The sequence below is a fragment of the Aquarana catesbeiana genome, linkage group LG03 (assembly GCF_042186555.1).
Source record: "Aquarana catesbeiana isolate 2022-GZ linkage group LG03, ASM4218655v1, whole genome shotgun sequence".
Taxonomy (NCBI): Eukaryota; Metazoa; Chordata; class Amphibia; order Anura; family Ranidae; genus Aquarana; species Aquarana catesbeiana.
Window position 1 is genome coordinate 573,232,558 of NC_133326.1, and position 27,524 is coordinate 573,260,081.

Below are 27,524 nucleotides of genomic sequence, written 5' to 3' on the forward strand. Positions count from 1 at the left end.
TTTTTTCTGGGGCACGTGTACCTAGTTTTGGCAGGTATCCATTTCCACTTCCGCTTGGATTACCTAGGTGATCTGAGTGAAAGTTTGACCCCCCCCCCCCGCTTTCTCGGACATGTCGGCAAGCCATTGACAAAGCACATCATGGCTTGCGCATGCACAGCAGGAAGCTGGCTGTGAATCCACTAGGACTTCCAGCTGACTTCCCATAGTAAAGATGCCAGCGCCGGGAACACAAATACCGGTGAAGAACGAGTTCAGGTGAGGGCAGCGCTGAATCTCTGAACAGGTAAGTATCCTTATATTAAAAGTCAGCAGCTGTAGTATTTGTAGCTGCTGACTTAAAATTTTTTGGGGGGGCCACTCTTTAAATTGAGCTCCCTTACAGTACCCGTTTTTACCTTTACCCTAAATCCTATATGTGCAACGTAAAGTGCTATCAGTGCATATCCATCATATATACATGTGCAAAAAAGCAATAAATAAGTGCTATTACAACCAGACAATTTCATAATAGTGCCTTGAGCTCAAACAAATACACAATTGTAATATTGATGATAAAAAGTGCATAAGCACAATTAATGTGTATTTAACTGTAAAAAAAACGTCCTGTGCTTATAGTCTCTTATTCTCCAAAAGAAAATGTGCCACAACCTTGAGTTAGAATTTTAAGTGATGTGTTGCCATAAACTCCACTCTGTTCTGTGAATCCCCTACCCAACTGCTCAAACCACTCATCAGAAACTCTGACCCTTAAGTGGGTCCCTCATGCTTTATTATAAGCCTCCGAGACAAGCCAGCTCACTTTCAAGTGAGTTCCAAACCTGGTGAGTGGTTTGAGCACTTGATATCAACATTACGACTGTGTACTTGTTTGGTACACAAGGCACTTTATGAAATTGACTTGTTGTTTTAGGCACTTATTTATTGCTGTTTTGCACATGTATATACAATGGATGTGCACTGATAGCACTTTATGCACATGCAGTTGTGCTCATAAGTTTACATACCCTGGCAGACTTTATGATTTCTTGGCGCCATTTTTCAGAGAATATGAATAATAATACAAAAACATTTTTCACTCATGGTTCGTGTTTGACTGAAGCCATTTATTATCAATGAACTGGGTTTGATTGGCTATTAAAGGTAACCATCCTCACCTGTGATCTGTTTGCTTGTAATTAGTGTGTGTGTATAAATAGTCAATGCGTTTCTGGACTCCTGACAGACCCTTGCATTTTTCATCCAGTGCTGCACTGATGTTTCTGCATTCTGAGTCATGGGGAAAGCAAAAGAATTGTCAAAGGATCTGTGGGAAAAGGTAGTTGAACTGTATAAAACAGGAAAGGGATCTAAAAAGATATCCAAGCAATTGAGAATGCCAATCAGCAGTGTTCAAACTCTAATCAAGAAGTGGAAAATGAGGGGTTCTGTTGAAATCAAACCACGGTCAGGTAGACCAACTAAAATTTCAGCCACAACTGCCAGGAAAGTTGTTCGAGAAGCAAACAAAAACCCACAAATAACTTCAGGTGAAATACAGGACTCTCTGAAAACATGTGGTGTGGCTGTTTCAAGATGCACAATAAGGAGGCACTTGAAGAAAGATGGGCTGCATGGTCGAGTCTCCAGAAGAAAGCCATTACTACGCAAATGCCATAAAGTATCCCACTTACAAAAAGCCAAACAGCACAGAGACAAGCCTCAAACTTTCTCAGAGAGATGAGACCAAAATTGAGCTTTTTGGCCACAACCATAAACGCTACATTTGGAGGGGAGACAACAAGGCCTGTGATGAAAGATACGGAGGTGGATCGCTGATGTTTTGGGGATGTGTGAGCTACAAAGGCGCAGGAAATTTGCTCAAAATTGTTGGCAAGATGAATACAGTATGTTATCATTTGGAGTAACATTTGCATTCATCAGCCAGGAAGCTGCGCATGGGATGAACTTGGACATTCCAACATGACAATAAACCAAAACACAAGGCCAAGTCGACCTGTCATTGGCTACAGCAGAATAAAGTGAAGGTTCTGGAGTGGCCATCTCAGTTTCCTGACCTCAATATCATTGAGCCACTCTGGGGAGATCTCCAACGTGCAGTTTATACAAGACAGCCCAAGAATTTACAGGAACTGGAGGCTTTTTGCCAAGAGCAATGGGCAGCTTTACCATCTGAGAAGATAAAGAGCCTCATCCACAAATACCACAAAAGACTTCAAGCTGTCATTGATGTTAAATGGGGCAATCCACGGTATTAAGAACTGGGGTATGTAAACTTTTGATCAGGGTCATTTGGATAGTTTCTGTTGCCATTACGATTTAAAAAGAGTAAACACAGTTGATTGATAATAAATGGCTTCAGCCAAACCCTAACCATGAGTGAAAGAAAAGTTTTTGTGTTATCATTCATATTCTCTGAAAAATTCTCAAGAAATCATAAATTCTGCCAGGGTATGTAAACTTATGAGTACAACTTTATATGATTCAGGGTAAAGTTAAAAGGGCAAAATAAGGAGGTTAAATTAAGTTTTAGCGCTGTATCTTTTGTATACATAATATTCAGAATATCACAGGATATTCTAATACAGCAGCTGGCTGGACTTTTTAGAATTTCCAGGGGCAAACAGATTATCTGATGTACAAAAATAATCCATGCTTGGAATTCTTCTTTAAGTAAACAAGCCAACATACAGGTATGCATAAACCCTTTTTTTTTTCTTCTCAGGGTAATCTCTAATTTTGTTGACCCCCTGGCAGGGTCATGTTAAGCCTGAAAAAAATATAAATATATGTCCAGTCATGCAGGTTCAATGTCATATAAGGATTTAGGAGTCCACACAGTTGGGTACTTACATTGAGGCTGAATCACTCTCTGATCGGTGCAAATGGACCACATTGAGTAAACTCACCATATACCATGACGCAGAGGAAAGGAGGCCAAACAAGAGGACAGAACAACTTTTTCCTTTTTTTTTTTAATTTTTTTTACTGCTTTTGTGATATTTACCTGTGCTTTGTTGAATTCCTTTGTGAAAGTACAGACATCACGTCTGGCTTTTTCTTCCATTCTTTGTAATTCCATTGCCTTCTTGTCCAGCTCAATCCTGTGTTTGTCATAGAGACCATCTGCAAGGAGCAGAAAATAGCTCACAGTAATTATTATCATACAGTCCCAACTTAAGCCCTGTACACGTGTGCCGAATGTCGGGCGGCATCGGCCGGTTCAATAGAAACTGTCCAACATTCATCCCGTGTGTACTGCAGCTGGTCCGACAGAAGCCAGCTTCTTTTATCCTGATCAAATGGCTAAGAGCGCTGACTGGAGTGTTCTGGAAGGGGGCCCCCCCCGTCAGAACACAATAGAACAGCAGGGGAGATTGCGGTACCAACATTGGATTGTTAGTACAGCGGCTCTGACCTGAGCTGTCAGTTTTTTTTTGTTCAGCCTGCTGGGTTGTCACCCAGCGCCTGTAAAGCGCCTGAAAACTGCCTCTTATGCCTCCCCAGTGTGAAAGCCTGAGTGCTTTCACACTGGGGCGGTATGCGGAACAGGAATAAAAAATTCTGCAAGCAGCATCTTTGGGGCGGTGTAGGAGCACTGTATACAGTGCTCCTACACCGCCCCTGCCGATAGGAATGAATGGGCAGCACTTCCAAATTGCCTGAAAAGCTCTTCGGAAATGCCGCAACACGGGCGGTTTTAATCCTCTTTCGGCCCCTAGCAGGGGTTAAAAGCGCCCCGCTAGCGGCTGAAAAGTGCTGCTAAAACTAGCGGCGCTTTACCGCTAACGGACCCGACACACCAGTGTGAAAGGGGTCTAAGGTGAAACTGTACAAAAGTCTTATTATTTTTGCAGAAAAGGACACAAACTGTTAGTGTTTCTTTAAAGAGGAAGTAAACCCTGATGGATTTTATTTCCTCTTTTGTTCCCTGCAAAGTAAAAGCACTTAGCTGCGAATGAAGCCCGCAATGTCCCCGCTGGTGGCCGCGTCCAACTTCACCCCTCTTCCTTCCGGGGCCATGGACACTGGCTCTGTGACTGGCCGGAGTGGCATGACGTCACTCTCGCGCATGCGCGCGGGATCCGACGGTCACGGCACGGGCCCTATAGAAACGGCACAATCGTGCCCCTTCTTCAGTGCGCATGCATCGATGACATCAGCGCAAGCATATATGGCAACTATCTCCTAAAGGTTTAGTAGATATTTCCAGTACCTACAGGTAAGGCTTATAAAAAGGTTACCTGTAGGTAAAAGTACCCGCCACTGGGCTCCTGGTGTGTGTGATCACAGCGGGAGTGAGTCACCAGTGGCGTGCACTCCATACCTGGAAGTGACAGATCACGAACTAGGTACGTAGGCACGTGATCTGGCACAGAGCGGCCATCCTGCCGTAGTATATGTAGGGTGGGCGGTCCGCAAGAGGTTAGATGCCGATATACCCCCACGGGCAGGTCTTTGATGCTCTGGGTATCCATCAACCTAGAAGGGGACCAGCACTGGATCATAGGGTCATATTGTAGCAAGACCTGTTTTTTTTATTTTACAGGTATATATTAATTTCTCAAAAATGTTACAAAGCTGCAGTTGGGCTTTAATCAAGGTGAGTGAGAATATGGTGGCAACATAATCTGAAACTCACCAATATTCTTTTGAAAAAAAAAATAACCCCAAATCTTACCAGCAAACCTCTTGTCTTCTAATGCTTTTTGTTGCTCCCTCTGTTGCTGGAGAGACCATTCTCTAAGCTGCTCTTGCTGTGCTTTCCTTCTGTTATTTTCTGTTAAATCCTCTCCCAGAAGCTTCTGCACCCCAGAAACAGTGCAGCGAGGATCATCATCAGACACCCGTGCTGGCAGATCTTTCTTTAAGGCCTGTGGATCATATAGGTCAAACTCCCTGCGGTTCTCTTTTTGCTGTAAGCAGAGTCTAAACTCATTGATGGCTTTGTTTAGATTTTGGATGTCTTCCTTTTGTCGGTCATCCAATAAGCAGGTGATCTTGTCATTCTGCACCATCTGTGCATCTAAAAATGAAGAATATCAATGCAGCTATATTTTATTTATTTTTTAACAGAAGTGGCATTAAAGTTGCAACTATGGCTAGGGCAGACTATGCAGCTGGTGATGCACTAAGCAGCATCGAACACATCATATAAATATGGGCAGCTTCATAGGCCAACAGAAATGTGCAGGAGCTGGAAGGCCTGATGTTGACTTTAGCATCTTAAAGCAGAACTTCGGGAGAAAAACAAAAATCACTTGCACTAGTGACTTCCTCACTTTCTTCACTAATACTAACACCCCCCCCCTCCTACTAATGCTATGTTTTTTGTCCCTAAATAATTGTTTTTTTTATCCCCCACTAATACTAATGTCTTCTTTCCCCATTAATGCAAATGTTTCCCTCCACTGATACTGCTTTTTTTTTCTTACTAATATTGTTTTTTTCCCCCCACTCAGGCTGGGTTCACACTTATGCGAATTGGATGCGGGTTTCCCTGCATCCAATTCGCATGACAGTTGAGTGTGACCGGGCTCTCAATGGAGCCGGTTCACACATCTCCGGGGCGGCTGCAGAGCGGATTGCACAAAGGTCCTGTGCGTCTTTGGCTCAGTTTCAGGTCCAAATTTAGGTGAAAATTCGGGCCCTATTCATCCCTGAAACAGAGAACAGGGACATACCGGACCCCTGCTGTGAGCCGCATCTGAACTCAGTGTAAACCCAGCCTAATACTAAAGTATTTTCCCTCGCCGATACAATTTTTTTCCCCACCAATACGAATGCTTTAATAAAAAAATTTACTTATCTTTTTTTCTTTTACTCATGTCCTAAAATAACTCACCCTCTCCATATGTTTACTTAAAGATATTCCACAGCCATGTCATACCACAATGTTTACATCCTTCAGGCAAATCTTCTTTGCTCTGCTTGTGTGCCTTCACAATCAATCCCCATAGACCTCTAGGGACAACCAGTGTCTCTAGATTTCCCCAAAGGATTTAAACATTGCACCAGGCCGTAGAATATAGGTAAATACACTATATTGACAAAAGTATTGGGACACCTGCCTTTACACACATATGAACTTTAATGGTTTGCGGATGGCCCCTTCCTGTTCCAACATGACTGCGCACCAATGCACAAAGCAAGGTCCATAAAGACATGGATGAGCGAGTTCTGATGTCAACCCGAAAGAACAGCTTTGGGATGAATTAGAGCGAAGACTGCGAGACAGGCCTTCTCGTCCACATCAGTGCCTGACCTCACAAATGTACTTCTGGAAGAATAGTCAAACATTCCCATAGACACACTCTTAAACCTTGTGGAGAGCCTTCCCAGAAGAGCTGAAGCTGTTATAGCTGCAAAGGGTGGGCCAACTTAATAGTGAACCCTACGGACTAAGACTGGGATGCCATTAAAGTTCATGTGTGTGTAAAGGCAGGCCTCCCAATACTTTTGACAACATGTGACGGGGAAAAATGGATAAGAGCAATTCGTTTTTTTTAAAAGAAAAAATAAAAAGGGTAAATTAGTCTTAGATCCAGATGTGATCCAAAGAGGATCTTTTAATACCAGTGAAAGGTAGTCCCAAATATTAGCTTAAAGTAGAAGTTCACCCAAAACCTTACTAACACTAAACCTACTCGCAGCCACATTTTAAAACAAATCTATCTAGCCCTTTAAAGAAGAAATCGCTATACATACCTTTTCTAAAGCTGATCTGATTCGGTCTCCAGTGGTGGATGCTGTGTGCAGGAGACAATGGACAACATCTGGGGAATGCCCGGGAAGTGACATCACTCCATAGAGTTGCTATAAAACTTCCGTTGTCGGCTGCCTCTCCTGCACATGCCTACACACTGAAGCCATCGCTGACAGCTCAGAATGGGACCGGAACAGAGCAGCTGCAGAAAAGGTATGAATAGCAATTTCTTCTTTACACTGCTAAATCGATTTGTTTTAGAATGTGGCTGCAAGTAGGTTTAGAGTTAGTTAGGTTTTCTTTTCCGATCGTTTTATTAGTTAGGTTTTTTGCGTGAACTTCTACTTTAATTCTATATGAAAGTCAATATAAGCTGTGGTGAAAGTAGTGATATTGCAAGGTATTTGGGGGGGCTTTTTGTGTATCCAGCTTCTCTGGCCTGTAACCACTGACAGCAAAGGGCCAAAACACTAATATCTAATAGAGTACAGCAGGAAAAGAAACATAAGGATGCATTCACACTTCCGAATGTACCCGTACTCTCACTACATGCAAGAACCCCATAATAACTGTGAGAGGCAGCCCCATTAAAAGCAATGGGAGGCTTCTGGCTCCCGCAGCTAACTGCGGCCACTCACATGTAATCACTCATGCAGCGATCACATACGAATGATTGGTCCTGCGGGAGCAGGCAGCCTGTCATTGATTTCCATGGGGCTGCTTCTCGCAGTTAATCCTGGGAACCCCTGCTGGGGTTCTTGCATGTATTTGGGGTGTGGGTGCATTTGCAAGTGTGAATGCACCCTAAGAGAGGTAAGACAGCAGACAGAAAGGAGAAGAGAAATAGAAGAAGTGAAATAGGAGACCAGAAACAACCTCACCTATTATAATCATGGTATGCTACAGGCTAAAATTCAATCTAGGTGCCTGGGGTGCCATAGGTCATTTAGGATGCTGGGAATGCCCCTGTCCTAAAGATAAGAAAGGATAGGTTTCCAGTCTCCAGCACACTGACAGTGATCATAAAGCTTCCTACCTTATACAATTGTGAAAGATCTGAAAGAGAAGCAAGTAAAGATTTATCCATCCATCATACAAGAGCTCTGCTGTCAAGCACACAAATGTCATTAACTAACCAAATGCCTCTTGTCTTTTGTTGTCTGTCTCCTTCCTGGTTTTCTTATCCTGTATTTGGTGATGCAAAGCATCCTTATCAACCTAAAGGATATTAAAACATAATTGTGTTATACTCTATTACAAGCCCCAAAATAACTGGACTGATGACATGATCATAATGCAATTCCATTTCACGCTGTACAAGTATAATTCATTACACCTCCAGCTCTTACTAGAGCATGCAATTAGATTTAGTATAGTATTATAATACAATTTTGTTGTAGTCCAGTACAGAAGTGTGCCAATTTTTTTAAAGCCCAACTGAACTTTCAGTTTATCACCCAAGTACATTCCAGGTGAAACCAAAAAAAAAAAAAACAGTTTGTATTCTTTAGAAAGCAGCCACAGCCTGGAATAGAAAAGCCTGTCCCATGCCAGTATGCTGCAGAAAAGGACCCTTTTTGTTTTGATGGACCTGGAATTCAGCTGGTTTAACCTGAAAGCTTAATTGTGCCCCAAGCTGTCAGTGTGCTGCTACTTCATGTTCCAAAATGTTTTGCATCTTGACAGAACCCTATTGAAGAAATAAAGTTCTGTTGAGCTAGGAACCCAAAAATGAAAGTGATTGTAAAGTATCGTTTACAACTAACAAATATGTTATACTTACCACCTCTGTGCAGTTGGTTTTGCACAGAGCAGCCCGGATCCTTCTGTTCTCGGGTCCCTCTTTGCTGCTCCTGGCCCCTCCCTCCTATCAAGTGCCCCCTCAGCAAGCAGCTTTCTATGGGGGCATCCAAGCCAAGTCAGAGCTCCGTGTATCCATTCAGACACGGAGCCCCAACCGAGCCCGCCCCCTTTCTCCCCTGATTGGCTGACTGACTTTTATAGCCGCAGGAGCCAATGGCGCCGCTGCTGTGTCTCAGCCAATCAGGAGAAGTGTCTCGGACAGCTTAGACATTTGTGGACATCGCTGGAGAGAGAAGGGGTTCGGGTAAATATTAATGGGTACTGGGGTGGCTGCTACACACAAAAGGTTTTTTTATCTTAAAGCGAAGTTCCACCCAAAAGTGGAACTTCTGCTTTAAGCACTCCTTGCCCCCTTACATGCCACATTTGGCATGTAATTTTTTTGGGGGGTGGGTACCTTCTTTTTAGAGAGACTTCCTGTCCTACTTCCTCTTTCCGCTTCTCGGCCGCCTAGGCAGCTCCTCCTTTACCCCTAGGCGGCCCCTCCCTCCCTGCAATCTTCTGGGACACGTCACAGGTCCCAGAAGATTGCCTGGCCAATAGCAGAGCTCAGTGCGCGCCCGGCCGTGAAATCGTAAGCTGTTACGGCCGGGTGTCCACAGTTGCTATGAAAGCACCGCAGAGAGGAGAGGGAGAAGAGCGAGGCTCCGGGCAGCCACATCACTGGACCGTGGGACAGTTGTGTCCATTTATTAAAAGTCAGCAGCTACACTTTTTGTAGCTGCTGACTTTTAATAAACTAAAAAACAGGTGGAACTCCACTTTAATGCATAAAGATAAAAAACCTTCTGCCTTTACAACTCCTTTAACTGGGAAGTCTTTTGTGGTCCCCACAAGAAGGTCATTAGGTTGTGTACCAGGGCTGTACTGTTCTCTGGATTACAATATAGCTCTCTGCTACCCTCTGCTGGTCAAATTATTATTTTTATTTTGCAAAAGAAATACCAGCAAGTAGTAACCAGAGTTCTAAAAAAAAAAAAAAAAAAAAAAAGGCAGCACACAGTTGATTACTGGTAAGCACTCCTGTCTTGTACCACACTCCAAAGACATGCTGGAAGATTATTTGGCTTTTGTCCAAGGCTGGGTCCACACCGCTCTGCGATTTGTGCGCAGCATGACTGACTTCAATTAGACCGTGCATTTTCGTAAAAGCGCATCAAAAGTCTACACGCTGCATCTTTGATGCATTTTCAGAAAACGCACAGTCTAATAGAAGTCAATAGAAGTTAATAGGACTGCATCTAAAACTGTGTGTAAAATGCTCATACAATCATGCTGTGCCTAAATCGCAGTGCACGGGTGTGAACCTAGCCTAAAATGGACCGAATAGGTGTGTGGGACTAAACATCCAACTGCAACCTCCTATGGCAGACCCGTTGGTCAATCCAGCTCTAGCATGCATTTCAGACAAGAAGTCACAAAAAAAAAAAAAAAAGGGTTTAAAGATGGAAGTTCATTGAGAATCTCGAAACAGGCACAGTAGATAAGATGTATGTATTGGGGGGGGGGGGCTATTTTTTGTTTTGGGTTTGGATACATGCTATAGATGCACCACTTTATAGGCACAGTAAGCCCCCCCCCCCCAAGTTACTAGCTTTTAAGCAATTTTGCATTTTTAAAGGCACTTCTTGTTTTGTTTTTGAAGTTGTCCAAATTGGTGACATTGATTTGCAAAATTAACAAGTCCGTTCCCATAGACTGCAATGGTATTTGTTGTACAACTTTTGCCCATGTTAGGCTCTTTGTTTGCCCCCCTGGACCGGGGGGGTTGTCCCATCTGTAATTTTGTAGCATGCTGGATGATGGGGGTGGCTTATTTTGTGCCAGCTGCATTTGGGTTGTTCTGGGCATGCTCAGGGACTTCGTTTTTTTTGCTGTGGCTTTTTGTGTATGAAATGCATTTGTGTTGGTCTGGGCATGCTCAGAGATGCAGGTTTTTTTTTTTTTTTGTGCTTTTTGTGTGTGAACAGCACTTGGATTTTTCTGGGCATGCTCAGAGAGTGTGTTTTTTTGGGTTAGTAATTTAAGGACATCCTTAACAGGTGTACCCACTTTGAAGTTCTTTCTCTACATTGGGTGAACTTGCATTTTGTATGCTTCATGGACTGTGCATGTGTTTTCAATTGCCCCATTTGCAGACAAACCTATGTTATATAAAGCTTGCAGATAGCATTCTTTACCTTGCCCTGAAAAGGTGTGTGTTCAATGTTTGTAGGTTGTTAGCGTCACTTTGTCTGTGCTGCATTATTTTGCAAAATCTTCCTGAAGATGTTGTGACTAATAACTGTTTAAATCCTTAAGAGACTGTCCGTTTGTGGGCACAATCCTTTTAACTCCTGTTAATTTCCTCTGCAAAATGGTCAGACCTCAAAACCATAGTCTGTTAGTGTGTTTTTTGCTTTCCTTGCTCTTTTCCAAGCCCTGTCTTGTTGACCAATAAAATTTGTAGCAAATTTTTGTGTGTTTTGTTAATAATTTGTTTTGCAGATGCATGCTCAATCCAAGTAATGCATTTTACACTCCCCCCCCCCCCCCCCCCCCAACAGTTTTCATGCAACAGATTTCCCAGCTGCAGCTTAACTAGGCTGATTGGCATGGCAAAACAAAAATGGTGTGATTTGTCTAAAAGCTACTTTCCTGGTGCCTTCATGGTAGCATATGCATGGATTGTGCGTATGCTGTCATGGATAGGCACCAAGAAAGAAAAATTACTTAGAGGTAAGTATTCAATTTTCCATTTTAGCGCAGTGGTTCTCAGCCTCAGTCCTCAAGTACCCCAGACAGGACATGTTTTGGGAATTCATCTTCGCTAAATAGCTGTCCAAAATACCAAGCCATTGACTCTAATTTAAAGCACCTGTGCAAGATGAAGGTAAACCTACAAGCATAGCCTGTTGGGGGTACTTAAGGACAGGGTTGAGAACCACTAATTTAGAGCACTGAGCTAAAATCTAGCTCAAGACAATCCTATTCTAATTGTGGGCATTTGAGGGAAACCAAGTGAGTGTTAGAACCTCTGCTTGTCTTTTTCGGTTGGGCTTTGTGTCCCTTTTCTGAAAATTGGCTTCACTTCCTGTCACATATCCAAACAGGAAGTGAGGGTAAAACCCTACTAATGTCTTTCCTTGGGGACACGTAGGTCAATCTAACTAGTGTCCCCATTAGGCAAATTGCACTCTAGCACTTTGTTGTGTACACCCCAAATTATTAGGTATTTTGGGGTTTATTAAAAGCAAATCAACTCTGCAATACAAGTGTACTCACTGTAAATCTAAGGGGAAGCACTTTTATCATCCAATCATGTAGAAGCGAAGATGCTGTTTTTTTATTTTTCTTGCATGTCCCCCTCGGATCTCCAGCAACTGCACTTCCAAGTGCACTTGTAGCGAAAAGTGGACTTGCCTTTAGTAAATAAACCCCAAAGTCTAAGATACCTAATAATTTGGGGTGTACACAGCAAAATGCTAGAGTGCAATTTACCTAATGGGGAAACTATTTAGATTGACCTGTGTGTCCCCAAAGAAAGACATTGGTAGGGTTTTACCCTCACTTCCTGTTCCTGTTATGTGACAGGAAGTGAATAAATTTGAAAGAGAAACTGGTAAAATTTGGGAGGTGTCTTCACCCCTATCAGGGGTGCAAACATCCCCAAAAACTGACAAGACTTCTAATCCCTCTGCACTCTATCCCCAAGCAAAAATAAGAAAGGATTTTATTTAGTTTAACTTTGCAAAGACACATTCCTAAGTTCAACTGTAATGCATGTCAATGGCCCATTTAGACCTTGTTTAATAGAAAACACCAGTTGCCTTTCACTATAAACTTTTGTTAGTCCATTCCTGGAAATCTGCATCTGCTTTACTATTAATCTCCATAAATATTGGGTTCCTGCAGCTAAATGCGCCAAATGCATCTAGATGAGCGACCGCTGTGTATGTGAGATGCGCAACTGCTGTGTGCGCGGAAGTATGTACCCTGGCGCATATCTGGTTCCTGGAAGCGGTGGCCAGCACACAGGAAATGACATCACGGCCCTCCAGGAAGTTGCTTGTACTGCTGCTAATTTCTTCCACCACCATGCCCCACTCACTGTTCTCTGAGGAAGAGATGATCCTTATTTGTAAATTAAGATAATTTTTTAATTATTTTTACATGGGGTTGTGTTTGTGTGGGTCATGTGTGTATGTCTAAATTATTTGGCCTCAAAACACTCACCTACTTCCTGTGTACAGATTCACTTCCTGGCCAGTGTATGTTGCTTCCTGCTTCAGTGTGTGTGTGTATATATATATCTATATATATATATAGATATATATATATATACATGTGTATATATATATATATTCTATATATATATATATATATATATATCTATAGATGTAGGTTCTTGTGTCCACCAGCAGAGAGAAGTTGGGTAGATGCCATAATCTCAATTCTGGAGACATAATAATGATCTAGCACAGGGGTTTTGAAACTACGACCCTTCAGTTGGTAAGGAACTACAATTCCATCATGCCTAGTCATGTCTGTGAATGTCAGAGTTTTACAATGCCTCATGGGATGTGTAGTTCTGCAACAGCTGGAGAGCCGTAGTTTGAAGATTCCTTATCACTCTAGCATGTCTTGAAAAAAGGTGGTTTTTCATGTGCCTTGTATAATGCCTAAGAAATATTTTTTAGAAAATACAAGTGGGTCATGGCACATCTACATTCCAAATTTGGCGCTTAAGATGGTCATGCACTATGCAATCTGATTGGCCAATCTCTGTACAACTCGATATTAGGCAAAATAGGTAATAGGAAGACGCACTTGAACAATGAATTCAAAACGTAGGAAATCAAACAGGCTCTTGCACTAAATCTAATTTATTTAAGATCTAACTGATTGCAGTGTATGGTCACCTTTAAAGATCAAGATCTGAAAATATTAATTTATTGGGTTTAGAAACACTTCTCTGTACTTTGTAATGTATTGAAAGATTTGGGTAAAAAAGAAAAATACACATTTCAAAGATATATTAGAAGTAATAGGAATGAGACTGGCATCAAAAGCTTTAATTAACTGAGAACACCTACTAATTGCCTAACAAGACACATCCAATGAGATGAAATTAACCAATTGTATTGGGTGTGCGCTTTTATCAATGAGAAAACCGTAGTTACCCTAGCACCAGTTGCAGTTTACATATGCAGATATTTATTATCATTATTTGCACTTCAATGTGCGCCAGTTCACACGTTCAATTAATGACTTTTCCGACGCACCAATTAATTATGAACTGGTGCAGTGCCTTCTTCTTAGTAAATCACCCCACTGTCACAACTTAAAGGATAAGTTCACTTTTTAATAAAAAAAATAATAAATGCACATTTTTTTGCAGGTAAAAATAAAATGTGCATTTTTTTTTTTTTGGAGCCCTTAAAGCATTAGCAGATGCAGGGCCCCATCAGATCTGCCAGTGTATCTGTGTGCCCATACAGGTAAGCAGATACAAGCTGACAGGAAAAGAGAATGAATTATCATGGTGCGCCACAGCACTGCCGACAGCCTCAAAGGCTGCTAGACCTCATCGTTTTCCATTTACAGGACACTGTGAATGAGTTATGCAGCTTTTGTTTTTTTTTTATTGTGACAGCAAGGGGAGGGCAGTGGAGAAGATCCCCACTAGCTGTCAAATCCGTTCGTAACATGTTACAACCTGAATATGGGTGTAAGATGTAATGAAAGATGAACTTACCTTTTAAAAAACTGCAGGTGAAAGCACAAAAAAATTATGTATTCTGAATGCGTAATTGCAACATTTTACCCCTCCATATCCATTTCCTCATGGGAAGATTGTAGTGAAAATGTTAAAGCGGAGGTTCACACAAAAATTGAACCTCCGCTTTTCGGAACCCTCCCCCCCTCCGGTGTCACATTTGGCACCTTTCAGGGGGGGAGGGGGGTGCAGATACCTGTCTAATACAGGTATTTGCACCCACTTCCGGCATAGACTCCCACGGGAGTCTATGCCTCTTCCATCCCCACCGCGCTGTCTGCTGGGACACACACGGGTCCCAGAGACAGCGGGGACCAGTTAGGAAGCGTAGCGCGACTCGCGCATGCACAGTAGGGAACCGGGAAGTGAAGCCGCAGCACTTCACTTCCTGATTCCCTTACAGAGAATGGCGGCGGCAGCACCTGAGGACCGAGGGACGATTCGGTCTCGGGTGCCGACATCGCTGGACCCTGGGACAGGTGAGTGTCCTTATTTTAAAAAGTCAGCAGCTGCAGTATTTGTAGCTGCTGACTTTTAATTTTTTTTTTTTTCGTGGGACTCCCTCTTTAATTCACCTTGACAGAAAAAGAACTAAGGGCTGCACGGTAAATGTGCGTTTCTGGTCACGCTTCTCTCACCACATGGGAACACACTGTCCTTTTTGGATGAGCTTGGATGCCATTAATTATTAACAGTTCCCCCAAATCCATTTAATAAACACGTGCATTTGTGGCCACTAAAATGCATGGTACCACGGCACCATGTGATTTGGTGCAGGCACAATTTTAAAAGTCACATCTGCTGTATTTTTTGCGTGCTCCTGCGTATTTGGCAGCCCACTGAAATAAATGGTGAACTAGCCCCAACACTCTACTCCCTATCTTGACCCCCCCCCCTCCAGTTTTCCTACTGTACTCACCTTCGCGGTTGCTGAGTTATTAGAGCTATCAGCACCCCTGCAGCCAGCCCCATGGTCCAGGGATTTTAAATCCCTGTTTCTTCCCCTCTTCTCTGTGCAGCACTTCCCGGGATGGATCACAGCGATCCTCTGTGGTGGTGGTGGTGCTGACCAATCAGAATTGCAGCACCACTGGACCAGCTTCATGGGCACAGTCAGTTCAGCATCCCTGGAGGTAGATACATCGGGGACCAGGGGGGGAAGGGGGAGGTGGGGTGCGTAAGGGGCGTATGGTATTAGTTCACCTTTAAATTTTTTTCTATAAGGCCCAATCACACCTGCGCGATCCTGAAACATGCGCATAAACATGATAAAATCGTATGTCTCGCTAATTCCTAATGGCACCCTAAATGTGGCTAGCAGGTGTGTTTTGACATGTGACAAACGCTCCAAAGCGCATTGTAATAAAAAAAAAGTGTTTGAGCTTCTTTAGCACGCTTGTTGAGGGTAAGGCGGCACGTGTTCCCGCTATGCCTAGTGTGAATGTGGCTTCCCTATGTTGATGTGCGACAAATGCAGGAAGATAATTGAACACATGCATGTTGCCAGGGGCAGACTGGGCTGGGGCCAGGGTGGCAATTTCCCCCCGGGCCGATCTGATTCCCCCCAGAAAAGGGTGCCACAGCAGCAGCAGCTCCACTGTAGTCACAGCCACCCGGCTGGCTGAGACCCATCTCTTCCGTTGCTGGCCAGTATTGTCTGCACTGGCTGCTAGGATCGCCTGGCATCTAGCAACCAGTGATGTCAGGAGGAGGAAAGCGAAGCCGAGGCCCCAGCATTCAGACCGGAGGAGGATTTAATTTGCCTATTTGGCTCTGCCCAGCTTCTCCCTCTATCTTCTCCTGTGTGGCGGTGTTTCATCAGATTTGGCGACCCGTCAGGATTTGTAAACGGAAGTGACGTTCCGTCTGCGCCATCTTTCTACACCCTGCACTCCTCCACAGTAAGGATACACTAAGACAGGAGCAAGCGGACTTGTGATCTTGTTGCACCCTCCGGAGTTTCGCATTTCACGCTTATTTTTAACAGTAAAAGAAGCTTATATGGTGAAATACAGTATTTAGAAATCCGTCTGACTGTTTACATGTTGAATTATAAAATCAGAGGTGTTCTGTCGGATTAGCAAACCTGTGACATCAGCAGGTTTTCCGCTACTTTTAAAATTGAACATCTAAACAGTCCGTCGGATTTCTAAATACTGTATTTGACCTTATAAGCTTCGTTTACTGTTAAAAATAAGAATGAAATGCAAATCTCCTGTGGATGTAACAAGATGTCCGCTTGCCCCCTTCTCAGTGTATTCTTACTGTGGAAGAGTGCGGGGTGTAGCAAGATAACGCTGAAGGAATGTCACTTCCGTTACAAATTCTGACAGGTCGGCTACTCTGACAAAACACTGGCATGCGCCTCAGAGCCTGCCTGAGGGAAGGGACCTGGTCTGTGCCAGGATCAAAAAGAGCACCTCTCAAGAGTCGACCTGCCTGAGGTGGGGTGCAGTGGATAAATTACAACATATATTGAGCATGTGTGTCATGAAAGCATGAGATGGCAGCAGAGGAGGTCACATCCTTAGATCTCAGCCAGGGTTTATGCTGGGATTTGTAGTCCTTCACTTTTGGGGATGTGACCCTCCAAAAGTAAAGGACTACAGGTCCCACCATGCACCCCTCAGAGCTTAGGATGTGTCACCCCCCAAATTAGTGAAGGAACACAGGTCTCAGCATGAACCCGTGAGATCTAAAGGAGTCACAAGCTTAGATTTCGGGGGTTCATGCTGGGACTTGTAGTCCTTCACTAGTTGGGGGGGGGGGTCATATTCTTAGATCTCAGGCGTTAATGCTTGGACTTGTAGTCCTTCACTAGTTGGGGGGTTACATCCTTAGATTTCAGGGGTTCATGCTTGGACTTGTAGTCTTTCACTAGTTGGGGGGGGTCACATCCTTAGATCTCAGGGGTTCGTGCTGGGACTTGTAGTCCTTCACTAGTTGGGGGGGTCACATCCTTAGATCTTAGGTGATAATGCTTGGACTTGTAGTCCTTCACTAGTTGGGGGGGTCACATCCTTAGATCTCAGGGGTTCAAGCTGGAACTTGTAGTCCTTCACTAGTTGGGGGTCACATCCTTAGATCTTAGGTGTTAATGCTTGGACTTGTAGTCCTTAACTAGTTGGGGGGGTCACATCCTTAGATCTCAGGGGTTCATGCTTGGACTTGTAGTCCTTCACTAGTGGGGGGATCACATCTTTAGATCTCAGGGGTTCATGCTGGGACTTGTAGTCCTTCACTAGTTGGGGGGTCACATCCTTAGATCTTAGGTGTTAATGCTTGGACTTGTAGTCCTTCACTAGTTGGGGGGGGTCACATCCTTAGATCTTAGGTGTTAATGCTTGGACTTGTAGTCCTTCACTAGTTGGGGGGGGGGTCACATGCTTAGTTCTTAGGTGTTAATGCTTGGACTTATAGTCCTTCACTAGTTGGGGGGGGTCACATCCTTAGATCTCAGGGGTTCATGCTGGGACTTTTAGTCTTTCACTAGTTGGGGGGTCACATCCTTAGATCTTAGGGGTTCATGCTGGGACTTGAATCCTTCACTAGTTGGGGGGTCACATTCTTAGATCTCAGGCGTTAATGCTTGGACTTGTAGTCCTTCACTAGTTGGGGGGGGGGTCACATCCTTAGATCTCAGGGGTTCATGCCGGGACTTGTAGTCCTTCACTAGTTGGAGGGGTCACATCCTTAGATCTCAGGGGTTCATGCTGAGACTTGTAGTCCTTCACTAGTTGTGGGACACATCCTTAGATCTTAGGTGTAAATGCTTGGACTTGTAGTCCCTCACTAGTTGGGGGAGTCATCCTTAGATCTCAAGGTTTCATGCTGGGACTTGTAGTCCTCAGATCTTAGGTGTTAATGCTTGGACTTGTAGTCCTTCAATAGTTGGGGGGGGGTGGTCACATGCTTAGATCTCAGGGGTTCATGCTGGGACTTGTAGTCCTTCACTAGTTGGGGGGGTCACATCCTTAGATCTTAGGTGATAATGCTTGGACTTGTAGTCCTTTACTAGTTAGGGGGGGTCACATCTTTAGATCTCAGGGGTTCATGCTGGAACTTGTAGTCTTTCACTAGTTGGGGGGTCACATCCTTAGATCTTAGGTGTTAATGCTTAGACTTGTAGTCCTTCACTAGTTGGGGGGGGGGGTCACATCCTTAGATCTCAGGCATTAATACTTGGACTTGCAGTCCTTAACTAGTTGGGGGGGGGGGGTCACATCCTTAGATCTTAGGTGTTAATGCTTGGACTTGTAGTCCCTCACTAGTTGGGGGAGTCACATCCTTAGATTTTAGGGGTTCATGCTGGGACTTGTAGTCCTTCACTAGTTGGGGGGTCACATCCTTAGATCTCAGGGGTTCATGCTGGGACATGTAGTCCTTAACTAGTTGGGGGGGGTCACTTTTTTAGATCTCAGGGGTTCATGCTGGGACTTGTAGTCCCTCACTAGTTGGGGGGGTCACATCCTTAGATCTTAGGTGTTAATGCTTGGACTTGTAGTCCCTCACTAGTTGGGGGAGTCATCCTTAGATCTCAGGGTTTCTTGCTGGGACTTGTAGTCCTTAGATCTTAGGTGTTAATGCTTGGACTTGTAGTCCTTCACTAGTTGGGGGGGTCACATCCTTAGATCTCAGGGGTTCATGCTGGGACTTGTAGTCCTTAACTAGTTGGGGGTCACATCCTTAGATCTTAGGTGTTAATGCTGGGACTTGTAGTCCTTCACTAGTTGGGGGTCACATCCTTAGATCTTAGGTGTTAATGCTGGGACTTGTAGTCCTTCACTAGTTGGGGGGTTGTCACATCCTTATATCTCAGGAGTTCATGCTGGGACTTGTAGTCCTTAACTAGTTGGGGGGGGTCACATCCTTAGATCTTAGGTGTTAATGCTTGGACTTGTAGTCCCTCACTAGTTAGGGGGTCACATCCTTAGATCTCAGGGTTTCTTGCTGGGACTTGTAGTCCTTAGATCTTAGGTGTTAATGCTTGGACTTGTAGTCCTTCACTAGTTGGGGGGGTCACATCCTTAGATCTCAGGGGTTCTTGCTGGGACTTGTAGTCCCTCACTAGTTGGGGGGGTTACATCCTTAAATCTCAGGGATTCATACTTGGACTTGTAGTCCCTCACTAGTTGGGGGAGTCACGTCCTTAGATCTCAGGGGTTCATGCTGGGACTTGTAGTCCTTCACTAGTTGGGGGGGTCACATCCTTAAATCTCAGGGATTCATGCTGGGACTTTTAGTCCCTCACTAGTTGGGGGAGTCACGTCCTTAGATCTCAGGGATTCATGCTGGGACTTGTAGTCCTTAACTAGTTGGGGGGGGTCACATCCTTAGATCTTAGGTGTTAATGCTTGGACTTGTAGTCCCTCACTAGTTAGGGGGTCACATCCTTAGATCTCAGGGTTTCTTGCTGGGACTTGTAGTCCTTAGATCTTAGGTGTTAATGCTTGGACTTGTAGTCCTTCACTAGTTGGGGGGGTCACATCCTTAGATCTCAGGGGTTCTTGCTGGGACTTGTAGTCCCTCACTAGTTGGGGGGGTTACATCCTTAAATCTCAGGGATTCATACTTGGACTTGTAGTCCCTCACTAGTTGGGGGAGTCACGTCCTTAGATCTCAGGGGTTCATGCTGGGACTTGTAGTCCTTCACTAGTTGGGGGGGTCACATCCTTAAATCTCAGGGATTCATGCTGGGACTTTTAGTCCCTCACTAGTTGGGGGAGTCACGTCCTTAGATCTCAGGGATTCATGCTGGGACTTGTAGTCCTTCACTAGTTGGGGGGGGGGGGTCACATCCTTAGATCTTAGGTGTTAACGCTTGGACTTGTAGTTCTTCAATTGATTGGTTCAATGGGCCACTTGACTGGACTTGCCCCCCAGCCCTAAGGCTGCCAGCCTGCTAAAGGTGAAGTAACACTGTAATGCACGAAGGATAGGGCCTCTTTGAAAGAATAGAACAGATGGAGCTGGGCTTGAAATATGACTTTTGGCTGGAGTGATCCCTTCACTTCTATGATGAGAACCTGGAAGAGATCTCCAGCACCTGGGAACCAGGGACTAGGGCAATGGCTGGGCTGAGGGCTGCAGCTCAGTGATGACAATCCCCCCAGTCTCTACCCAGGCATCCTCACCCCGACGGTCCGGACTCTTGCATCGAAGACTCGGCTCTGCCTCTGCAGCTCGGCATCCCTTCTCCTCTGCAGCACGGCGGCCTCCTTCAGATCCACGGGCAGATCCAGCTTGTACATGTCTCCCGTCTCCCGGCAAGATCCTTCCACAGCAACACACAGCAAACACAAACGGTTGCTCGGCAACGCTAGGTGTGCGGAGAGAAGACGTGACGTGTCCGCGCTAGCGCTGTCTCCGCCACTTCTCGCGAGATTTCCTCTCACCACACAGGCGCTGCTATGCGAGTCTTCGCGCTTGATTCTCGCCGCCGCTCTGTGAGGGAGGAGAAGTCCGCGGGCGGGAAAAGTTTGTGGCGCGTGCTGCGGATCGGTCACCGGAGAACATGGGCCACCTCAGTCACCTCGTCCTGCAGAACTTCAAATCATGGAGAGGCCGTCAGGTCATAGGGCCCTTCAAACGGTTCAATTGTGTCATTGGCCCCAATGGTTCAGGTAAAGGTTCAGCAAGCGGCCATGACAGGCCTGAGGTGAGGGGAGATACTGAGGAGACATGGGAGGCCTGGCAGGGTGTGGAGCCTGTCCCTGGAGATGGTAGTTCCAGAAATCACCTCACTTAGGACTGGAAGGAACCCTCCTGGGCCTGAAAACTGATCCAGGGCTCCATGAGGGCATTTCTCTTTCAGACGTTGAAGTACAAACAAAACCAAAACTTTATTTCCTCCATTTTGTATGTGTGGCACTTCCCTCATACGGCTCGCTAAGTCCGCTTTCACACGCGGTGGGTCTGTCTGAGTGGAGTGCGCCTGCTCAGCGGGGATCTCTCCTCTGATTCCTGCAGAGCAGGTGGATGACCGCTCCGTGTCCGCTATGCAGAGCAGATAAAAACACAGCCCGCTCTTCTCTATGGGGCGGTCAGATGTAAATGGACTGCATGTCTGTTTCCACCCGATTGTCAACAGAACCGACCCACTGGACAGAGGGAGACGTATCGCCATACGTCTGTTTTCAGCAGATTTTGTCGGATCAGATGCCCAGCGGGGTTCAGCAGACACATGCCCACTGACATCCGTCACCCCATAGAGGACAATGTGTGGCCTGATCAGGTCCGCCTGGAAAACAGACAGGCTGACCCGATCGGTCTGCTGGTGTGAAAGGGGCCTAATGGCCCATACACACCATCCGAATATCGTACGACAGATCGTACAACCTTTTTCGCTTAATAGTTGCAAGTAGAAATTGAATAGGTAAATAAAGTCACAAATTCTCGTACGACAGAAGAAAAAATCAGAAGTGATGTCATGTGTTGTAATGTATTTTCAGACGACAACTATACTGACTAAACAACAATCGTACGAGTAAAATTTTTGTGTATGTCCGATTGAATAATAACGGATGAACTGTCATGATCGACTGTCGAAAGTAGTGTACACACGATCCGAAAATCGTACGATTCTTCCTCGGATGACAGTTTTCGCGTGATATTTGGATCGTGTATACGGGGCTATAAGTCACACATGATTTCCTTCATACATTCCAATGCAGAAAAGAGTCCTTGGTTTGTTTTTGATATTTTATTAGGGGATGATAACTTGAATTTGGTAGGGATTTATGGGATGCTCAACTTGAGAATGTCTGAAACACTGAACCAGGGACAACTTCCTCCCTATTTACACACAAAACTTCCACCTGCACAAACTTGGTTTTCAGTGCACAGTACCTGCTGCTCACTCTTGTGAGTGCTCAGGAAAGGCCCATTACAGGCAGGAACTCCCAAGTCCCATGACAAAAGTAGTTCAATATGAATAAACAGCATGAGTGATCCCAGCTCCACTTGCAGAAAATGCTGGCTGATCTTCCTCCCAGTCCTCCTGACTTTCTGCCCATCTGGCGCACACATATGGAGATCTCTCAGGGCAAGGTTGGATGAAGACTTGGCACACTGCGGTCTTCAAGAGAGACCCACTACAGATGGCAGTCTCTCCCCTTGTATGTCCCTGCTCTGTGCTGATCTACTCGTGGTCTCTCCTTGCTCCTTCCCACTGCCTCTCCGGCATGAACCCTTCCACTGTCTCCTGTGTTAGGATCCCTCCAGACCAGCATTCCTGAGCACCTGGCCCAAGGTAACCCTCCCAGTAAGGGGTCCCTCAAGGGACAACAACAGCCTCTTCCACCCTGACTCTCTTGCTGGAATCGCCCATGTCTATTTATGGGGTTGTCTCAGTCCCCTGCCAGGCCACCTCTGGGGATTGGCTGAGGATCCGTTAATATTCATGGCAGCTCCTCCTAACCCCCACTGTCTAGTTCTAGAAAGTTCTCCAAACATCCAGACACCAGAGGGAGGCACAGAGCTGCCAGTTTGAGTTGCCCTAACCCTGACCCGGTTCAGTGACTCAGGTTATTCCTGGTCAGAATATGCTTTTACCTATTCTTCACTTCAGTAGCACACACTAGAGGGTGCTACGTATGGAGTAAGTGGGCGTCAGGTTTTTATTTTTGGTCATCTGTGTCCCATTAAGGTTTCCCTGTCGCAAAGCTAAAACAGGAAGTGAAATGGAATCCTGGGGTGTCACCAGAACTAGTTTCCCCTCTGGGAGATTTCCCCTTTATTATTAAGACAATGGTAAGCAGGACAAAGAGAGAGCATGACTGTCCCTTTCAGGGGGACAGACAGCAATAAAAACTGACAGGTGTTCTAATCCCTTTCCTCTCCACTCCATCCAAAACTAAAGAATTTTTTTTATTCATTTTAAGGTACAGGTAAATGCAGTCACTAAAATCTCATTAAAGTTGAACTAAAGGCAATTTTAGTTTTAATTTTGTGTAGAGTAAGGGAGGGTTATAACCCCTGTCAGTTTTTTTTTTGCCCTTTATGTCCAATTGGGGAAATTTCCCCTTCACTTCCTATCTCATAACCAAAACTGGAACTGAGAGGGAATCCACCAAAGTTAGGGAGCCCAGGGTGTCACCAGATCTAGTGTCCCCATAGGACGATTTCCTCTATACCCGTTCTGGTGTAAACCCAAAATTTAGGATTTTCATTGACTTTCACTTTTTTTTTTAAATAGATTTTATTGAAAGATGTATCGTATAGGGTAAAACATCAAAGGTATCAGTGTATTTTGTACAAAAACAAAATGTTAAGCTGAACTGTAGTAGAAATACATAGCAATGACAAGGATATGTAGCCTGGGGATGGGGTAGTATGGTCCCAGAGGTGGGGGGTAACAAGCATGTGATAAGAATTCAAGGGTATTAACCTTCTATATGAGAAATAAGAAATAACTGGATGGATCTAAGTAGGGGGGGGGGGGGGTCCCTAGGATTATCAGTAGGATATTGATGGACGAATCCAAAATAGGGTGTGGGGTGGGGGGGAAGTAAGGGGAGAAAAGCAAAAACAAAATGTACAGAAAAGGGGGGGGGGGGGGGGTAGGGAAGATTGAGCACCAAGTTCATGTTTTGGATGAATACTGTAGCCTGCGGGTAGACAGTAAGATTAAAGCTGTGTGGTTTTAATAATAATAATAATGGTCACCACCTTCCTGTGTGGGGGGAAGGTAGAGGGGTCGATGGGCGAGAGGAGGTCTTGCACGATGTTGTTGGACTTGGGATGGGTTGGATTCCTTGTGTTGCAGATCCTTAGTTTGGATGAAGCATTCCACCTATGGTGTAGGGGAGGAGTCATGATATGAGAATGAGAATTTCTCGAAATTCACTATATCCATAGGAGTGAGTGTTGAAACCATAAAGGCATGCCATTTGTGGTAGAAACATGAACTGGTCCTTTCATGCGTTAAGTCCATGTTGATCCTGTCTCTATAGAGTAGTTGTAAGAGATCTCTTTTTGATTTGAGAGGTGTTCGGGCAAACGTTTGAGATCCAGTTTTTCAGGATGGCTCTTCTAGCGAGTAGGAGGCATATCAGGGTCCAATCTTTGCAAGAGGGGGTAGAGTTGGGTGACCAGGGTAATAGCTGGGGGTCCCAGTGACCAAAGATGAGAAGTAGGGGGTCTTTAGGTAATTTCAGCAGGGTCACCTTAAAGATGTATGATAGGACTTGGTCCCAGAAGGCGGAGATGTAAGTACACCAGAAGCGATGAGTCAGTGAAGGCCTGGGGTGTTGACATAAGAGGCATATGAGGGCGATTTGCGTTTGTTTGTTCGAGATGAAAGGTATATGAGCCCGATGGACAATATTTAATTGGGTTTCCCTCCAAGATTCGTTGGGCACCAGTTTGTGGATGGTGTTGAGGCCTTGAAGAAGTTTATCTACTAGGTCGGTGTCTGGGAAGTCTTTTGCCCAGTTGGCTGCTGATGAGGACTTTAGAGAAGGAGTGGATTTCATGAGAAGAGGCTGATATATGTCTGATATTTTGTAGGAGCCCTTGGAGAGAAGGGTGTCCGAGAAAGACGGCTTGAATCTTTTGTGATCCTCTCTGCAAGCGTTTTTCAGAAAGCTGATGCATTGACCATAGTGGAAGATGTGTGACTGGGGAAGTTGGAACTTCTCAGCTAAAGATTGGAAAGGGATGGGGCGACCGGACTCTAAGTCAGGTGGCGTATGGCTGGCATTCCAGTCCTGGGGGAAAGCACGGATTTCCTTGTATTGAAAGGTGGCTAGATACAAAGGGTGAGAGTTTAAGGCTTTTGACTTTCACTTTTAATAATAATGGTAAACGGGACAAATAAAGAGGGTGAATCTCCCTCATGGGGCACAGGCAGCAATAAAAACCCGACAAGGGTTCTAATCCCTCCTCTCCACTCTATGCAAAACTAAAAAAAAAAAAGGGCTTTAGCGAAACGTAACCACTTCCTGCCCAGCCTATAGTCAATTGACACTGGGTGGGACATTTGCCGATCCGGGTGGACGTCATATGATGTCCTCCTGGATTGCGCTGCCTCATGCACACGGACGTTTTTACAGCTGCTTTTTTGAGCTTTTTTTGCAGCTTAAAAAGGCCTGTCTATGTTAGTCTATGGCTTCATGCCCACCTAGGCGTTTTTGAGCCGCAAATAGCATAGGCGTTTTTAAGCTGTAAAAAAAACCCAGGACCAGTGGGTTCTGAGAGACGTTTTTCAGCTGTAAAAACGCTCTAATGCTGATAAACGCTCAAAAACGTCGTTCAACGTTTTTTAACATTTTTGATCTATTAAAAAAAAAAAAAAATTTGAAAAAAAAAAAACGCTAAAAAACGCTAACGCGGAAAAACGCTATTGCAAAAACGTTGAAAAAAAGCTGAAAAAAGTTTTTAAAAAAATCACTGCAAAGATACTGGCGTTTTCATAATTATTTTAACAGCCTGTGTGCATGAGGCCTTATAAAGACACAAAAATTGTGAACAGTTTTTTTTTGTTTTTTTTTCCTCACTTTCCAAAAAAATTACAACTTTAAAAAACTCGCTATGCCTCTACTAAATACCTTGGACTGTATACTTTCCAAAAAGGGGTTATTTGGGGGTATTTGTACCGTCCCGGTGTTTTTGGGCCTCAAGAAATGAGATAGGTCGTCAGTAGATCAGGACTGATCAATTTTCAGATATATTCACTCATCGGCAACTTTATTAGTTACACATGTTCTTTTGCTTGGTAACACAAATTGCTAATCAGCCAATAACATGGCAGCACCTCAATGCATTTAGGCATCTAGATGTGGTGAAGATGACTTGCTGAAGTTCAAATTGACCAGAATGGGGATTTAAGTGACTTTAAATGTAGCATGGTTGGTGCCAGACAGGCTGGTCTGAGTTTTATTAAAATTGCTGATCTACTGGGTTTCTCACACACAACCATTTCTAGGGTTTACAGAGAATGGTCCGAAAGAGAAAACATCCAGTGAGTGGCAATTGTGTGGAGGGAAATGCCTTTTTGAGGTCAGAGGAGAATGTGCAGACTGGTTCGAGATAAAAAGGCAACAGTAACTCAAATAACTCGTTACAACAAAGGTATGCAGAATACCGTCTCTGAATGCACAACACATCAAACCTTTAAGCAGATGGGCTACAGCAGCAGAAGACCACACCAGGTGCCACTCCTGTCAGTTAAGAACAGGATACTGAGGCTAGAATTCGCACAGGCTCACCAAAATTGCAGAACAGACGATTGGAAAAATGTTGTCTGGTCTGATGAGTGTCTATTTCAGCTGCAACATTCAGATGGTAGGGTCAGAATTTGGCATAAACCACAACGAAATCATGGATCCACCCTGCCTTGTATCAATGACTCAATCTGGTGGTGGTGTTGTAATGGTGTGGGGGATATTATCTTGTCACACTTTGGGCCCCTTAATACCAATTGAGCATTGTTTAACCACTTCCCGCCCGCCCACGTCATATGACGTCCTGGGCTTTGGGCGGGTATATCTGAATGATGCCTGTAGTTACAGACATCATTCAGATATTGCCGGTTTCAGATGGCGAATCTCTACACCATAGGAACGATCATAGCGGCCGTTCCGCCGCTTGATCGTTCCTATGGGAGGCGAGAGGGGACTCCCCCCCTCCCGCCGCCCTCCGGTGCTTGCTATGACTCACCGTTACGATCGGTGAGGCGGAGAGTGGATCTGCCGGCGCCGGATGTAGATCATAGAGATTTCCGGCGGACCAGATGGTTGCCGGAGCCTCTATGATCATCGGAGGCCGGGCGCGATGTTATGACGTCACGCCCGGCCTCTCCATTCAAAAAAACGGCGTCGCTTCGACATGTCATATTGCTATTACAAGGGATGTTTACATTCCTTGTAATAGGAATAAAAGTGATCAAATTTTTTTTTTTTTTTCAAAAGTGTCAAAATAAAAAAAAATATATAATTAACAATAAAAAAAAAAAATATATATTTTTAAAGCGCCGCTGTCCCCGTGTGCTCGCATGCAGAAGCGAACGCATACGTAAGTCCCGCCCACATATGAAAACGGTGTTCAAACCATACATGTGAGGTATCGCCACGAACGTTGGAGCGAGAGCAATAATTTTGGCCCTAGACCTCCTCTGTAACTCAAAACATGTAACCAGTAAAAAAATTTCAGGCGTCGCCTATGGGGATTTTTAAGTACCGAACATTGGCGCCATTC

The 27,524-nt window shown here is 44.6% G+C and overlaps 2 protein-coding genes across 2 annotated transcripts in view; one reads left to right on the top strand and one right to left on the bottom strand.

Moving 5' to 3' along the window:
- RIBC2 (RIB43A domain with coiled-coils 2) overlaps nt 1-20,675 on the bottom strand; it is a 49,960-nt gene extending 29,285 nt beyond the window's left edge. The window contains exons 1-4 of the mRNA XM_073621916.1: nt 20,462-20,675; nt 7,843-7,924; nt 4,682-5,026; nt 3,008-3,126 (exon numbers count right to left, since the gene is read on the bottom strand). Coding sequence (XP_073478017.1) covers nt 3,008-3,126; nt 4,682-5,026; nt 7,843-7,924; nt 20,462-20,578 — 663 coding nt within the window. The 5' untranslated portion in view covers nt 20,579-20,675. The remainder of the gene's footprint in view (nt 1-3,007; nt 3,127-4,681; nt 5,027-7,842; nt 7,925-20,461) is intronic.
- Nucleotides 20,466-27,524, top strand: part of SMC1B (structural maintenance of chromosomes 1B) — a 197,669-nt gene continuing 190,610 nt past the window's right edge. The window contains exon 1 of the mRNA XM_073621917.1: nt 20,466-20,950. Coding sequence (XP_073478018.1) covers nt 20,842-20,950 — 109 coding nt within the window. The 5' untranslated portion in view covers nt 20,466-20,841. The remainder of the gene's footprint in view (nt 20,951-27,524) is intronic.